Source organism: Embiotoca jacksoni, unplaced genomic scaffold, assembly GCF_022577435.1.
Source record: "Embiotoca jacksoni isolate LCO1_2020_lvr unplaced genomic scaffold, fEmbJac1.0.p SCAF_79, whole genome shotgun sequence".
NCBI classification, from domain to species: Eukaryota; Metazoa; Chordata; class Actinopteri; family Embiotocidae; genus Embiotoca; species Embiotoca jacksoni.
Window position 1 is genome coordinate 1,066,655 of NW_027185435.1, and position 16,775 is coordinate 1,083,429.

Consider the following 16,775-nt stretch of genomic DNA (forward strand, 5'->3'; position numbering starts at 1 on the left):
ATGACAGCAAAGCGTGAAATAGCCATGTTTTGGCCTCTAAAGGCGTGACAGTTCCTGTAGAGGACCAAAATGAAACATTTAGCTAGAACATGGTTGGGATGACGAAAAAAAAAATTGATCAGGGTTTGGAAACAAATAAAAAACAACTGAAGAAAAATGTGGTCCCCTCCTGGATTCGAACCTTGTTCAAAATGTGTAACTTGCACGCCAAGACAGCCCAGAGCGTGTCTATTTCAAACCTTGCCATGACACTGAGTTGCAAACAAGAGGTTTAACTGTTAACTGAATTAAAGAGCTTCAGGTATGTGTTCAGGCTGCAACACCTACACAACACAATGTGTTGCTGCTGTCTGAATGTGAGTGTACTCGTTAAACCACAGCCAGCATACAGTGCAGATGAAAATACCCCCCACCCCTTCCACCAACTATGGCCATTTGTAGCAGCTATTAGCATTGAAGGGTCTGCTAATCTCTAGCTGCAGGGAAGGAAACTCACTTTCAAAGAGCTCTGCAGCCATTCAGTGCAGCTTCTCATACCTCCTCCCCCCCCCGCTACCCTGTCACCCTTTTTGCCCCTACCCCCCTTTCCTGGGCTTAGGCCTTTATGATGACATCTGTCCACCACATTCCTCACACATCTCCTCATCCATACCTGTTGGTGAACACAAAGCAGATTCCTCTCTGCATGACTACAGCACCCTCACGTGCAGATGGAAAATGTAATTTTTCTTGTGTGTGTGTCATTGTGTGTCTGTGTCTGTAACCAATAACAACCCTGTAATAACTGTAATTATATGTTCCTGCAATGAATGAATTCATTTTTAAAGGTAATATAATTATAATTTTTTAAAATTTGTTTAAAGCAATATGATTTAGTGAAACTCTCTGACTCTCCTTCCTCTGTGTGTTTGTGTGTGTGTGTGCGTGCGTGTGTGTGTGTGTGTGTGTGTGTGTGTGTGTGTGTGTGTGTGAACGGCTTCATTCAGCATGCCGACTGAGACGAGTGTGGACAGCTCCACCTAAAGTCAAAAATACACATCTTTGGATCATTTGATCTTGGTGGTGAATGAAAAAAATCGTTATAGTTTTGTTTTAAAAGAAAATAATTAAAATTGCAACATTTTCTTGAATGAAATTTAATTAAAAATGTTTTCATTTTCAAACAAACAAGAATATAATCAGTAGAAAACAGAAATAAAGGTCAGGTCGGTTATTATATTGCGAGAGGAGCTGTGAACATGTCACTTGTTCTCATTTTCATTAGAGCATCATATCCTGAAGGATCTTCTGTCACAACCTGCTAAGACCGGCAGAAGATCGAACATCAGCCAGTCTGCATTTCAGTTTTCTACTGATTCTGACTTTTGTTAAATTAGATAGGAAATCAAAGCATTTTTAAAACTTTGCTCAAATCGTTTTGACCACGAAAAACTGAACCCATTGAAGACTGTGGATTGATAATGAATGTCATTATCATTATCAGGACCTCAGCAGTTTGACAGGCGGTAAGTTTAATGTGGATCCAGACTGAGTCTCATGTCGGACAACAGAACGTCTCAACTTGGACAACAGAACATCTCAACTTGGACAACAGATCGTTTCTGTGTCAGGATCCCTGTCTGACCCTGTGTGTTGTGACCTTTGTTTCCCCAGACCTCCTTTCCTCATGTGTCCTGTCATTCCCTGGTGTATTTGTTGTGTTTGGCCATGTGCTTGTGTTTTGCTGTGTCCTCCTCTGCTGGCCTCCAGTCACCTCCCATGGCCACGCCCCTCATCAGTCTGAGCAGCTGCCATCAATCCTGCTGATCACCACCTGCAGGTTGCTCATCACACTAATCACCTTAGGTGTCGGTCCATACTCTCAGCTTCATCACCTCACCATCAACCTGTCGCGAGTGCTACCAGCCAGCTATCCGTCCGTTCCTGTTCCGTTCCATTCTGTTCTGGCTACCTGTCATGGATTACCACACACTCATCCTGCCTGCTACCCTGTGTCGCAAGAATCCAGTCTGCTGCCCTCTTGTGTCGGACCTCGGGAAATCACGCAAGTCGCTCCAGTCTGCTGCCTGCCTGCCTGCGGTGTCTACCTCCCACCTGATCCTGCCTGGACCAGAGCTGAGGGCGTCTTCGCAACAGCTGGCTCCGCCCCCTGGTACCTGTAAAATATAAACTGTTTTGTATCTGAACTTTGAGTCTGTGTCTGCATTTGGGTCCAGTCCAGCGACACCTCATGACATTCTTCTTGGACAATAGAACGTCTAATGTTGGAGAAAGGAACGTCTCATTTGGGACAACGGAATGTCTCATTTGGGACAACGGAACATCTCGTGTTGGACAACGGAACGTCTCGTGTTGGACAACGGAACGTTTAATGTTGGACAACGGAACGTCTCATTTGGGACAACGGAATGTCTCAATTGGGACAACGGAACGTCTCATGTTGGACAACGGAACGTCTCATTTGGGACAACAGAACGTTTCTTGTTGGACAACAGAATGGGGGGTAAAAGGAGGTCTGATTTGTGGAGTGTGCCTCACACCCTCTTCGGGGTGCCACCCCCCCCTCCTCTCACTCCTTTCTTCTCAGCCACTCTGATGTAATCCAAAGGCCTCGGCAGGAGCAGCTGCACAGCGAACCAGCCGTCCCTCCTTCCCTCTCCCTTTCGCCAAATGTCTTTCTCTCCTTTTTTTTACTCTTCCAGAGGCATGCAAGGCACAGGACAGGACAGGAGACTCTGAAGAGGGGGGAGGTCTCTCCTCAGGGAGGTGCTGTCTCCTCCATCTTTGATCCGTCTGTCAGAGCTCATTAGTGTCTGATGTCCACTGACAGACTGCAGTTTTATTTTAAAAGTGTTTCCTGTTCTGCAGCTCAGACCAGGAGCATCTCTGGGACACCAGCAGCTGCAGAGGGAGAGGGAGGGAGACAGAGGGAGAGCGAGAGAGATGTTCTAACCCTGACCTTCCTGAGCTTCTCCAGGTGGCGCTGCACTCTCCTGAGCTCCACCTGAGCTCCACCTGAGCTCCTCACCTCTGAGTTCTAGCTGAAGGGGCCGCTGCGGTTTATTTATGCCTGTCAAGGTGTGTCTTCAACTGAACATTGGACTTCCTCATCACCAGGTTAGAGGGTCCGCAGGGGTCACATATTGTGTGTGTGTGTGTGTGTGTGTGTGTGTGTGTGTGTGTGTGTGTGTGTGTGTGTGTGTGTGTGAGTGAGTGAGTGTGAGAGTAGCAGGGTGCAGCACCTTGGGTGGCCCGGCCCATTGTTTGGCACCATGGCAGTCTGGACATCAGCCTTTCAACCAGCTCAACATCAACCACGAGCTTTTGACTCGGAGGGTTCAGCCAGTTGAGGCTCCTTGTGCAGGTTAGACTGTATATCTAACACACATACAGTATTTGAGAGATGGAACGCAGGTCGGCTGGTGAATCCAGAGCTTCACCTTCTGGATCAGTTCCCTTTTCACCTAAATATTTTACTTTCCTGCCTCCATCCGACCCTCACTGGTGAACAAGAACGCCTTCACTTGGAGAGACATCCACGGACATAATCCTGAGATCCCCAAACCGGACGTCCTCCTCTCCTGCTGCTTCTTTGCACCGTGGCCAATAAAAGACAGACAGCATGGGGGACAGGGAACAACCGTGGAGGAGGACAACATCCACTGGAGACATGTCTACTTTACTTATGAGTGGCTCAAAGCAATGAACCCGAAACCATGTGGGATGTAGAACTCATTTCTCCTCCTGAATCAGAAGTCCTACATTCGGTCTGGTACCCTGATAGTTCGACCACCTCTGGTCCCCCTGTTTAATGATGGGAACCTGGTCGTCCAGTCCTCAGGTACTGATCCGACCTCCATGTGCCGTTGAAGAGGTGTGTAAACCAAGACAACACAACAAAGTCCAGAGCATTCATCCTCTCAGGAGGCTGTCACCTGCTCATGGGACATCCCTTCTGAACCACCTCAGAGACCACAGAGACCACAGACACCTTCAGAGACCTTCAGAGATCACAGACACCTCAGAGACCACGGAGACCTTCAGAGCCCTCTGAGACCTTCAGAGACCACAGAAACCTCAGAGACCACGGACACCAATGAGACCTTCAGAGACCAGAGAGACCTTCAGAGACCACAGACACCACAGAGACCTTCAGAAACCACAGAAACCTCAGAGACCTTCAGAGACCTCTGAGACCTTCAGAGACCACAGAAACCTCAGAGACCACGGACACCAATGAGACCTTCAGAGACCTTCAGAGACCAGAGAGACCTTCAGAGACCACAGACACCACAGAGACCTTCAGAAACCACAGAAACCTCAGAGACCACATTACATTTAGCTGACGCTTTTATCCAAAGCGACTTATAATAAGTTCATTTCAACCATGAAGGTTCAAAACCAGAACAACAGGAATCAAGAAAATACAATTTATTCCAGAAAGCCAAACTACAAAGTTCTATCAGTAAGTTCCATTTTAAGATACTAAAATTCTACTGTTCAAGGTAAAGTCTGAAGAGGTGTGTTTTTAGTTTGTGGTGGAAGATGTTCAGAGTTTCTGCTGTCCTGATGTTGGTGGGGAGCTCATTCTACCATTTAGGAGCCAGGATAGAGGAGGAGGAGGAGGAGGAGGAGTGGCAGCAATATTCCACTCAAGTTTATCAATTAATCCAGTTTGTGTTGGAGGGGCAGAAACCCTCTCTAGCTTTAAGATTAGACTCAAAACGTTCCTTTTTGATAAAGCCTATAGTTAGGGCTGGCTCAGGTTGCAGATGCGGGCAGCTACTGGTAACCAGTGAAGGGAGCGGAGGAGGAGGAGGAGGAGGAGGAGGAGGAGCGGAGTAGTGTGAGTGAATTTAGGAGGTTAAAGACCAGTCGAGCTGCTGCATTCTGGATGAGCTGCAGAGGTCAGATGGTACTAACAGGTAGACCTGCCAGGAGGGAGTTACAGTAGTCCAGACGTGAGATGACTAGAACCTGGACCAGAACCTGGACCAGAGTCTGGACCAGAACCTGGACCAGAGCCTGCACCTCCTTCTGAGTGAGAAGAGGACGTATTCTCCTGATGTTGTGCAGCATGTATCTACAGGAACGTGTTGTTGCAGTGATGTTGGCAGTAAGAGAGAGTTGACTGTCGAGTGTCTCCGAGGTTCTTATCAGTCAGGGTCGGGATAACAGAGTTGTTGAAGGTAGTAGTCAGGTCGAGGGTGGGAGAGTCTTTCTCTGGAAGGAAGAGCAGTTCGGTCTTGTGGAGGTTGATTTTCAGGTGGTGTGAGGACATCCACTGAGAGATGTCAGTCAGACAGGCAGAGATTCATGCTGCTACCTGTGTTTCAGATCTGGAAAAGAGAGGATCAGTTGGGTGTCATCAGCATAGCTGTGGTAGGAAAAGACATGCGAGTGAACAACAGAGCCGAGAGAGTCGGTGTAGAGAGAAGAGGAGGGGACCTGGGACGGAGCCTTGAGGGACACCAGTAGTGAAAACACAGAAACCTCAGAGACCACAGAGACGTCAGAGACCACGGAGACGTCAGAGACCACTTAGACCACGGAGACGTCAGAGACCAGGGAGACCTCGGAGACGTCAGAGACCTCGGAGACCTCAGAGACCACAGAAACCTCAGAGACCACAGAGACCAAAGAGACCTCAGACACCAATGAGACCTTCAGAGACCACAGACACCTTCAGAGACCACAGAAACCTCAGAGACCACAGACACCTTCAGAGACCATAGAAACCTCAGAGACCACAGACACCTTCAGAGACCACAGAGACCTTCAGAGACCTTCAGAGACCAGTATTATTTTTTAAAAGCATCCCAATTTTAAGCAAATCAATTAACACTCAAATTCACATCTATTACATTAATTGGAAACCACACCATCAAATAATCAGTGACACTATCTATATGCCCAAAGTTGGCCCATGCAGGCACAATGGCATATTTACCATTGCTGCAAGATGTTGCGGATATTTCAGAGGCAGCGAGGTGAGATACACACCGTATATCCCAGCAGTCCATCAGCCGCACTCTCTCGCGAGTCCTGGCTAGAATTAATCAACGTGCCACGCAATATATCACATTTCCATATACCGCAGAACCACAGGACCCAGTCCAAAGAGGCTTCCATTTCCCTGCTAGTCTACCCAACACCATCAGTGCTTTTGACTGCACGCACATTGGTATTAAGGCACCCTCTCCAGATCCATTCCCACATCTTAACCAATGTTCATCTGATCAGTGATTCCCAGCACCACCTTCTGAATGTGGTCTTCTGCTTCCCAGGAGGCGCCCACAACTCAAACATTTTGCAGAACAGCTCTGTGGGTATGCACCTCAAGCAAGGAGCTTTATCAGGAGATGGAGGATATGCCCTGGCCCCCTGGTGACACCAGTCACCAGCCTGAGACGCACCAGGAGGTGTCTTTTAATCAGAGCGCACCGTCAGCATGTGTTTGGACACAGCAGGTGGCGAGCTGCTATACAAACCAGAGAAGGTGTGTATGAAGATAACAGCTGAGAAATTGATTTCTTCTTTAAAAGATAGAGAACATGTAGCCAGATTTAGTAATTTTTGCATTTAATAATTATGGGAAACTTTTCATCGTTTTAGGTTTGTAGGATAATCATGGCCTGCTGTGCCTTGCATAACATGGCAATGAGAGGTGGAGTACCACCACAGCAGCATGATGATGCGTCTGAGCCACTCGAAGGTCCCGACAACAGATCTGCTGTCCAAGTCAGAGAGCAAATATCTGCTCGCCTGTAACCTAAATAAAGGCTGTGCAATTATTTTTTTGACTTTCACTGTGTGATTACATATATCTTACAATTAATATCATGAAGAAACGTCACAAAAAAAATTACAGAACAAAACAAAGAGAAATTTACAACAGAAACGGGTTTCAGAGGAGCCTGTCTTTATGTCTTTACATTTTTTTCAAGGGTTTGGGAGATTGTAACCCGTGTGGAGGATATCTGGGTCAGCGCTCCTGATCGTCCAGGACCGCATCTGAAAGTAGACGTGGGGCAGCTGAATGTGATCTGAGCGCAGGTCCAGAGATTCTGCTGCAGGGAGGAATGGCCGGTGAGGTGACGGTTCAGATGGTGGTTGCCTCTCATCTGTCAATAAATGTTAAAAATCAAAGCTCTGTAGTGTGCTTTTATTTCTGAGGGTTTAAACGTTTGGTGATGTAAAAGCAAATATTTACAAGTTGAATGCGAAATAAATGCTTATTGTTCACATGTTGAGGAGAACACGTCTTCAGAACAGTAACCTGCCTTTAGTTTTTACACACTGGTGTTCACATGGTCAGAGTGTCACATGACAGCCGTTAGATAAAATCTAATCTGAAATTGTATTTTGGAAAAACCCGCTTACCTTCCGATTCGGAGATAGAACCCAGAGATGAACCGGCTGCCACGGCGCCCAGCTCTGTGTCCAGATGATCTGCAGATCCACCAGACCAGGCTGGTCCCTCCTCCAGTGATCTGCCTCTCTCCTATATTTTACAAAATGTTTGGGGCCTTCCAACTTTAAATTGAACTATTTATTTTTATTTCATCAGTTGTTCTCTCTTCTCCCAATACGACACTCACTGCATGGCACTCGTTCTAGGTAGTTAAACCTCACCTGGTCTCTCTGGACTGATACAGTTTTTACTCATTAAAAACCTGCAGCTGATCCAAAATGCTGCATCAAGAGTACTGACAGGATTTATCAAGAGAGATCATATTTCTCCAGTTTTAGCTTCTCTTCACTGACTTCCTGTGAAATCAAGAATAGAATTTAAAGTTCTCTTGATGACTTACAAAGCTCTACATGACCAGGCTCCATCATATCTTAGAGATCTTTTAGAACCATATAATCCTAGCAGAGCACTTCTCTCTCAGTACGCTGGTCTACTTGTGGTTCCTAGAGTTTCCAGAAGTAGAATGGGAGGCGGAGATTCAGTTTTCAGGCTCCTCCCCTGTGGAACCAGCTCCCAGTTTGTGTTGGAGGGGCAGAAACCCTCTCTGGCTTTAAGATTAGACTCAAAACGTTCCTTCTTGATAAAGCCTATAGTTAGGGCTGGCTCAGGTAGACCTGAACCAACCCTTAGTTATGCTGTTATAGGCCGAGGCTGCTGGAGGACCTCATTACATGCTGAGCTTCTTTTCTTTCCTCCTACTCTTTAACTGACTCATACCTCACCATCTTTTTCTCTCCCATAGTTTCTTATTATTATCTGTTGTCTCCATTCAGTTCCTTCACTCGTGTAGTTTCTGTTCTTTCTTTTCCAGATGTTCCGTCATGGAGCTGCATGTCTCTGCTCTGTACTTGTCGTCTCCACCAACAGTTCTTCTCTTCTATCTCTATGCTGTCCTTTTCTCTCTCTGCTCTCCTCTCACCCCAACCGGTCGAGGCAGATGCTCCGCCCACCTCTGATCCTGGTTCTGTTAACAGATGCTCCGCCCACCTCTGATCCTGGTTCTGTTAACAGATGTTCTCCACCTCTGATCCTGGTTCTGTTAACAGATGTTCTCCACCTCTGATCCTGGTTCTGTCGGAGGTTTCTTCCTGTTAAAGAGAGTTTTTCTTCCCTCTGTTGGAGGTTTTTCTCCCTTAAAGAGGAGTTTTTCCCTCCTAGCTTATGTGGGAATTGTTGAATTGTTGAATTGTTGGTTTCTCTGTATAATATTGTAAAGTCTTGCTGTAAAGACTTTAATGTGTTAAGTGCCATGAAATAATCTGTGTTGTGATTTGGTGCTATAGAAATAAAGTTGAATTGAATTGAATTGAATTGAATTGAATTGAATTGAATTGAATTGAATTGAATAGTGTTGTGTCAAAAAAAAGTCTTCAGTTGGGTCAGTTTTCAGATTCAACAAAATTATCTAATCTTAGGAATTTGGGGGAGATATTTATTGAATTCAATAAAATGAGACAAACATATGATCAGGCTGGCATAGTTCAATTAAAAGTACGATTTATTGCATTTCAAAAATTAATACAGAAATCTGACATTTGGGTTCCATGGAAAGCATCCCTGACTAAATCGCTGAGGAGTCCCCTTTTCATACCTCAAGATGTCCACGCTAGGGTGTGGAGCTTCAGATGCACTCTGTCCTCAGAGATGAAGACACCAGCATCATCTAGAACTGTCCTCAGAGACAAAGACACCTGCATCATTTGGAACTGTCCTCAGAGACAAAGACACTTTAAAACTAAAGCTTAACATTTACATTACTTTCTAGACACTTTGTTCAACCAATAATTACTGAATGCTGAGAAAATAGATCATTTTTATTTAATAGGTTGGAGACGTTTGCAGCACGTTGCTCTTCATCAGTGTTGTTAATAAATGAGTTGCATCGGGCGCTTTACATGTGAATAATTTACTTCAGCTTCTCAACATGGTTCCAGCTCCTGATTTCACAGTGTTCACGTTCACATTAAATGAATGATGAAATGAGCGTTGAGGCGGCTCCATCCTCTCCTGCGGTGAGTATCTCATTGTTGATGAGCCCAATGACTCGTCGCCAGTCGTTTTAAAGCATGTCAGGTATGTCAGTTTCCTCGTCCTTGGAATTCGTTGCTGCTCTGCTCCTTCTAGAGCCGTTAATTGACAATAAGTTGCACCACAGAGGTTTTAAAGGGGACGAGAGGAACTCATTTGATTGGCAATGATTGAAGTCGGTTGTGACACCTTCTAATTATCAATTCCTCCTCCATTGTGCTCCCAGCCCTCAGAACGTAGACCTGCGTTTGCAGCCCCCATCATGTGCGATGATGTTTATTACTCAATGAAATGCAAGGAATTTATTAGCAAATGGTCAGATGTTTAAAAGATTTGTTGAACGTCTAAGAAACAAACCACAAATTATATAGACAGAAGCAACTTGTCTTAAGGAAGCATTCGATTTTGTAATAAAAAGATATGTTAATATATGAAGTTGAGGGAAGTGGAGGAAGATGTGTAATGTGTGTGAAGCAAGAAATACAATATAGAGAAGAGGAAAAGGAAAATGTTGAGAATTGCAAACAGCTAACTTTTACAATCCTTGAAATAAACTTTCTTTAGAATCAGAAGGACAACTTGTTTATCTCAAACGAAAAGATATTTGTAGAGATTTTAATGCCCATAGTACATTATTGGATAACTTTAATGATGGAAATGGAGAGTTGATGGAACAGCTAATGGAAATGAAATGTGTAGTACACATCAGTGATGGAAATCATTGACAATAAAACTACAGCATCAAATATTCTTTGATTAACAGCCAGTTATTCACATAGCACACCAGATGTTTTCAGACACACACATGTTTGTATGGACATCGGATCACATATAGAAACCAGAAGAAATGAAACCGCTCTCAAATGTGCAAAGAAAGCTGCAAAAAGAAACCACATTCACATCAGAGTTTCCTCTAAAAATTAAGAACATCATTCAGGTCAGACTGAGAAGCAGTGGGAGGAAGAATAGTTCAATATTTGACATAAGAAGACATAAACTGAAAGCATGATCTGAAAAAAAGCATGATCTGCTTCACTGTCCATAATGAGAGAGGAGAACTGGATTTCCTTTCTTTGTACATTAGAGGGCGGTAGAGAGTCACTGTAGCATCCACCACCCTGTCTTCAGTTCAGTGTTACACTGAAATCAGATCCAGTCACAGAGTGTGATGGGGGACAGATTTTAGTGTGACACTGTCTCTCAGTTTCTGCAATTTGGGAGAATTAAAATGTGCTGCTGTTAGTCAGGAGTTGGTTTGTTTTTATATAACTGATGATCGTAGAGTTATAGACTGTATGATCTCAGTAGTGGACAGACAATAAATAATCAGTTATTACATTACAGCCTGATTATTTCCATTAAACAAACTCTGAAAAAACATGTTTGGAATATTTTTCAGCACAGTTTGTGTCCACACTCACCTCCAGTTCCTTCCTCCTCCCTCCTCCCCGATGGGTCCCCCCTCCTCCGTCCTCCCTGATGGGTCCCTCCTCCTCCCTCCTCCCCGATGGGTCCTTCGTCCTCCCCAATGGGTCCCTCGTCCTCCCCGATGGGTCCCTCGTCCTCCCCGATGGGTCCCTCCTCCTCCCTCCTTCTCCTCCTCCTCCTCCTCCCCAATGGGTCCCTCGTCCTCCCCGATGGGTCCCTCCTCCTCCCCGATGGGTCATTCGTCCTCCCCGATGGGTCCCTACTCCTCCCTCCTTCTCCTCCTCCCTCCTTCCCGATGGGTCCCTCCTCCATCCCGATGGGTCCCTCCTCCATCCCGATGGGTCCTTCGTCCTCCCCAATGGGTCCCTCCTCCTCCCCGATGGGTCCTCCCTCCTCCCCGATGGGTCCGTCCTCCTCCCCGATGGGTCCCTACTCCTCCCCGATGGGTCCGTCCTCCTCCCCGATGGGTCCCTACTCCTCCCTCCTTCTCCTCCTCCCTCCTTCCCGATGGGTCCCTCCTCCATCCCGATGGGTCCTTCGTCCTCCCCAATGGGTCCCTCCTCCTCCCCAATGGGTCCTCCCTCCTCCCCGATGGGTCCCTCCTCCTCCCTCCTTCTCCTCCTCCCTCCTTCCCGATGGGTCCCTCCTCCTCCCCGATAGGTCCCTCCTCCTCCCTCTTTCTCCTCCTCCGTCCTTCCCGATGGGTCCCTCCGCCATCCCGATGGGTCCTTCGTCCTCCCCGATGGGTCCCTCGTCCTCCCCGATGGATCCCTCCTCCTCCCTCATCCCTGATGGGTCCCTCCTCACCCGCGATGGGTCCTTCGTCCTCCCCGATGGGTCCCTCCTCCTCCCCGATGGACCCCTCCTCCTACCCGATGGGTCCTCCCTCCTCCCTGATGGGTCCCTCCTCACCCGCGATGGGTCCTTCGTTCTCCCCGATGGGTCCCTCCTCCTCCTCCCTCCTTCTCCTCCTCCTCACCCCCGATGGGTCCTTCGTCCTCCCCAATGGGTCCCTCCTCCTCCCCAATGGGTCCTCCCTCCTCCCCGATGGGTCCCTCCTCCTCCCTCCTTCTCCTCCTCCCTCCTTCCCGATGGGTCCCTCCTCCTCCCCGATAGGTCCCTCCTCCTTCCTCTTTCTCCTCCTCCGTCCTTCCCGATGGGTCCCTCCGCCATCCCGATGGGTCCTTCGTCCTCCCCGATGGGTCCCTCGTCCTCCCCGATGGATCCCTCCTCCTCCCTCATTCCTGATGGGTCCCTCCTCACCCGCGATGGGTCCTTCGTCCTCCCCGATGGGTCCCTCCTCCTCCCCGATGGACCCCTCCTCCTACCCGATGGGTCCTCCCTCCTCCCTGATGGGTCCCTCCTCACCCGCGATGGGTCCTTCGTTCTCCCCGATGGGTCCCTCCTCCTCCTCCTCCCTCCTTCTCCTCCTCCTCACCCCCGATGGGTCCTTCGTCCTCCCCGATGGGTCCCTCCTCCTCCCCGATGGGTCCTTCGTTCTCCCCGATGGGTCCCTCCTCCTCCTCCCTCCTTCTCCTCCTCCTCACCCCCGATGGGTCCTTCGTCCTCCCCGATGGGTCCCTCCTCCTCCCCGATGGGTCCTTCCTCGTCCCCGATGGGTCCTTCTTCCTCCCCAGTGGGTCCCTCCTCCTCCCCAATGGGTCCTCCTTCCTCCCCAATGGGTCCCTCGTCCTCCCCGATGGGTCCGTCCTCCTCCCTCCTCATCCCTCCTCCCCGATGGGTCCTTCTTCCTCCCCGATGGGTCCTTCCTCGTCCCCGATGGGTCCTTCTTCCTCCCCAGTCGGTCCCTCCTCCTCCCCGATGGGTCCCTCCTCCTCCCCAATGGGTCCTCCTTCCTCCCCAATGGGTCCCTCGTCCTCCCCGATGGGTCCGTCCTCCTCCCTCCTCCCCAATGGGTTCCTCCTCCTTCCTCCTCCCCGATGGGTCCTTTGTCCTCCCCGATGGGTCCTTCTTCCTCCCCAGTGGGTCCCTCCTCCTCCCCGATGGGTCCTCCTTCCTCCCCGATGGGTCCCTCGTCCTCCCCGATGGGTACCTCCTCCTCCCTGATGGGTCCTTCTTCCTCCCCAGTGGGTACCCCCCTCCTCCCCGATGGGTCCCTCGTCCTCCCCGATGGGTCCCTCGTCTTCCCCGATGGGTCCCTCCTCCTCCCGAATAGGTCCTTCGTCCTCCCCGATGGGGTACTCCTCCTCCCTCGTTCTCCTCCTCCTTCTCCCACCTCCCCGATGGGTCTCTCCTCCTCCCCGATGGGTCCTTCGTCCTCCCGAATGGGTGCCTCCTCCTCCCTCCTCCCCGATTGGTCCTCCCTCCTCCCCAATGGGTCACTCCTCCTCCCCGATGGGTCTTTCGTCCTCCCCGATGGATCCCTCCTCCTCCCCGATGGGGTCCTCCCTCCTCCCCGATGGGTCCCTCGTCCTCCCCGATGGATCCCTCGTCCTCCCCGATGGGTCCGTCCTCCTCCCTCCTCCCCGATGGGTTCCTCCTCCTCTCTCCTCCCCGATGGGTCCTTCTTCCTCCCCGATGGGTCCTTCCTCGTCCCCGATGGGTCCTTCTTCCTCCCCAGTCAGTCCCTCCTCCTCCCCGATGGGTCCCTCCTCCTCCCCAATGGGTCCTCCTTCCTCCCCAATGGGTCCCTCATCCTCCCCGATGGGTCCGTCCTCCTCCCTCCTCCCCGATGGGTCCCCCCTCCTCCGTCCTCCCTGATGGGTCCCTCCTCCTCCCTCCTCCCCGATGGGTCCTTCGTCCTCCCCAATGGGTCCCTCGTCCTCCCCGATGGGTCCCTCGTCCTCCCCGATGGGTCCTTCTTCCTCCCCGATGGGTCCTTCCTCGTCCCCGATGGGTCCTTCTTCCTCCCCAGTCAGTCCCTCCTCCTCCCCGATGGGTCCCTCCTCCTCCCCAATGGGTCCTCCTTCCTCCCCAATGGGTCCCTCGTCCTCCCCGATGGGTCCGTCCTCCTCCCTCCTCCCCGATGGGTCCCCCCTCCTCCGTCCTCCCTGATGGGTCCCTCCTCCTCCCTCCTCCCCGATGGGTCCTTCGTCCTCCCCAATGGGTCCCTCGTCCTCCCCGATGGGTCCCTCCTCCTCCCCGATGGGTCCTTCGTCCTCCCGATGGGTCCCTCCTCCTCCCTACTTCTCCTCCTCCCTCCTTCCCGATGGGTCCCTCCTCCATCCCGATGGGTCCTTCGTCCTTCCCAATGGGTCCCTCCTCCTCCCCGATGGGTCCTCCCTCCTCCCCGATGGGTCCGTCCTCCTCCCCGATGGGTCCCTACTCCTCCCTCCTTCTCCTCCTCCCTCCTTCCCGATGGGTCCCTCCTCCATCCCGATGGGTCCCTCCTCCTCCCCAATGGGTCCTCCCTCCTCCCCGATGGGTCCCTCCTCCTCTCTCCTTCTCCTCCTCCCTCCTTCCCGATGGGTCCCTCCTCCTCCCCGATAGGTCCCTCCTCCTCCCTCTTTCTCCTCCTCCGTCCTTCCCGATGGGTCCCTCCGCCATCCCGATGGGTCCTTCGTCCTCCCCGATGGATCCCTCCTCCTCCCTCCTCCCTGATGGGTCCCTCCTCACCCGCGATGGGTCCTCCCTCCTCCCTGATGGGTCCCTCCTCCTCCCCGATGGATCCCTCCTCCGTGCTGGGTCCTTCGTCCTCTCCAGAGCAGTCCTCACAGTAGCTTCATTCAGAGGTGAGACAGTGCATTCACTGGCAGCTGACTGCTGCTGGGGATTTAAAGCACATGTTGGATATGAACACGTATGGAGGCCCTGAGACGTCATGTAGCAGTGTCAATCAGAGTGACACAGCTTCATGTAACCATGGTAACAACCGGACACTGACCATGAAGTTACAGTGTGGTGTTGCAGAGGGCTGGGATCACCATGGAAACGCTAACTCACGTATAATCCTGCTGTGTTCATGTTGCATCGTGCTGTACACTAAACCATCATGCCAGTTGTTCTGTGTGTGTGTGTGTATGTGAGACGTGACCTGTCTCTGATCTGTCTCCTCCTCAGCCTCCCGTCCTCCAGACTAACTCCACCCAGACAAACCAAACCTTTGGATTTACATTTAGAATGTTTTCAGTTCATCAAAGCGTCTCAGATTCCCCAAAGAGAGGAAGAAAGGTGATCCTTTATGTGATGAGTGGTCTTCAGGAAGCTGCTGTGGTGGTCTCTGCCTTTGTTGGACCGGGAGTTTTGATAGCTCGCCCATTTGTAACACCTGGTGCTGCTAATGAGCAGAGGGGTGTGGTCAGACCAGCTGTAGCCAACCAGCGTCAACCCTGTTGTAAAACCAGGAAGTGCTTGAAGAGTCAGTTTCAGCGTCTGAAGACTCGGAGGATAAAGACAAAGGAGTCTTCCGTTGGAGTCTCCGAAGACTCGGAGGATTACGTTACATTTCATTTAGCAAACGCTTTTGTCCAAAGCGACTTACAATAAGTGCATTTCAACCATGAGGGTACAAAACCAGAACAACAAGAATCAAGAAAATACAATTTCTTCCAGAAAGCCAAACTACAAAGTTCTATTAGTAAGTTCCATTTTAAGATACTAAAGTTCTACTGTTCAAGGTGAAGGAGGAAGAGGAGTGTTTTTAGTTTGTGGTGGCAGATGTTCAGAGTTTCTGCTGTCCTGATGTTGGTGGGGAGCTCATTCTACCATTTAGGAGCCAGGACAGAGGAGGAAGAGGAAGAGGAAGAGGAAGAGGAAGAGCGGAGTAGTGTGAGTGAATCTAGGAGGTTAAAGACCAGTCGAGCTGCTGCATTCTGGATGAGCTGCAGAGGTCAAATGGTACTAACAGGTAGACCTGCCAGGAGGGAGTAACAGTTGTCCAGAACCTGGACCAGAACCTGCACCTCCTTCTGAGTGAGAAGAGGACGTATTCTCCTGATGTTGTGCAGCATGTATCTACAGGAACGTGTTGTTGCAGTGATGTTGGCAGAAAGAGAGAGTTGACTGTCGAGTGTCTCCGAGGTTCTTATCAGTCAGGGTCGGGATAACAGAGTTGTTGAAGGTAGTAGTCAGGTCGAGGGTGGGAGAGTCTTTCTCTGGAAGGAAGAGCAGTTCGGTCTTGTGGAGGTTGATTTCCAGGTGGTGTGAGGACATCCACTGAGAGATGTCAGTCAGACAGGCAGAGATTCATGCTGCTACCTGTGTTTCAGATCTGGGAAAAGAGAGGATCAGTTGGGTGTCATCAGCATAGCTGTGGTAGGAAAAGACATGCGAGTGAAGGACAGAGCCGAGAGAGTCGGTGTAGAGAGAGAAGAGAAGGGGACCCGGGACGGAGTCTTGAGGGACACCAGTAGTGAGAGGACAAGGTTCAGACACAGATCCTCTCCAAGTTACTCGGTAGGTGAGGTTGTTGAGGTAGGATGAGAACAGGGAGAGAGCAGAGCCTGAGACACCGAGGTCCTGAAGGAGGAAAGAAGGATCTGGTGGTTCACTGTGTCCAATGCAGCAGAAGGTCTAGAAGGATCAGGACAGAGGACAGAGAGGCTGCTCTAGCAGTGTGAAGCTGCTCAGAGACAGAAGGAGGACCGTCTCTGAGTGGTCTGTTGAAACCAGACTGGTGGTCAAGAAGGTTATTATGGTGGAAATAGGAGGAGAGTTGGTTGAAGATAGCTTGCTCCAGAGTTTTAGAAAGAAATGGAAGAAGAGAGACGGTCTGTAGTTGTTTACTTCAGACGGGTTGAGGGGGGGTTTCTTCAGGAGAGGGTTTACTCTCCTTCAGAGAGTTCAGGAAACAGACCGTTGACAGAGAAGAGTTGATGAGATGGAGAGAAAAGGAAGAAGGTCTGGAGCAATAGACTGGAGAATGTGAGATGGGATGGGGAGGGGG

The 16,775-nt window shown here is 50.0% G+C and overlaps 2 protein-coding genes across 2 annotated transcripts; one reads left to right on the plus strand and one right to left on the minus strand.

Annotated features, from left to right (window-relative positions):
* Window positions 1-11,267: 11,267 nt before the first annotated feature.
* Window positions 11,268-13,106, plus strand: LOC138215681 (uncharacterized). Its single transcript, XM_069177958.1, has one exon. It carries the CDS (start codon window positions 11,268-11,270, stop codon window positions 13,104-13,106), a length of 1,839 nt encoding a protein of 612 aa, XP_069034059.1.
* A 163-nt stretch (window positions 13,107-13,269) lies between these two features.
* On the minus strand, window positions 13,270-14,116 carry LOC138215682 (golgin subfamily A member 6-like protein 2). Its single transcript, XM_069177959.1, has 2 exons — window positions 14,078-14,116; window positions 13,270-14,025 (listed from the first exon to the last, which is right to left on the minus strand). The coding sequence occupies exons 1-2, from the start codon at window positions 14,114-14,116 to the stop codon at window positions 13,270-13,272; spliced, it is 795 nt and encodes a 264-aa protein (XP_069034060.1).
* Window positions 14,117-16,775: the final 2,659 nt, after the last annotated feature.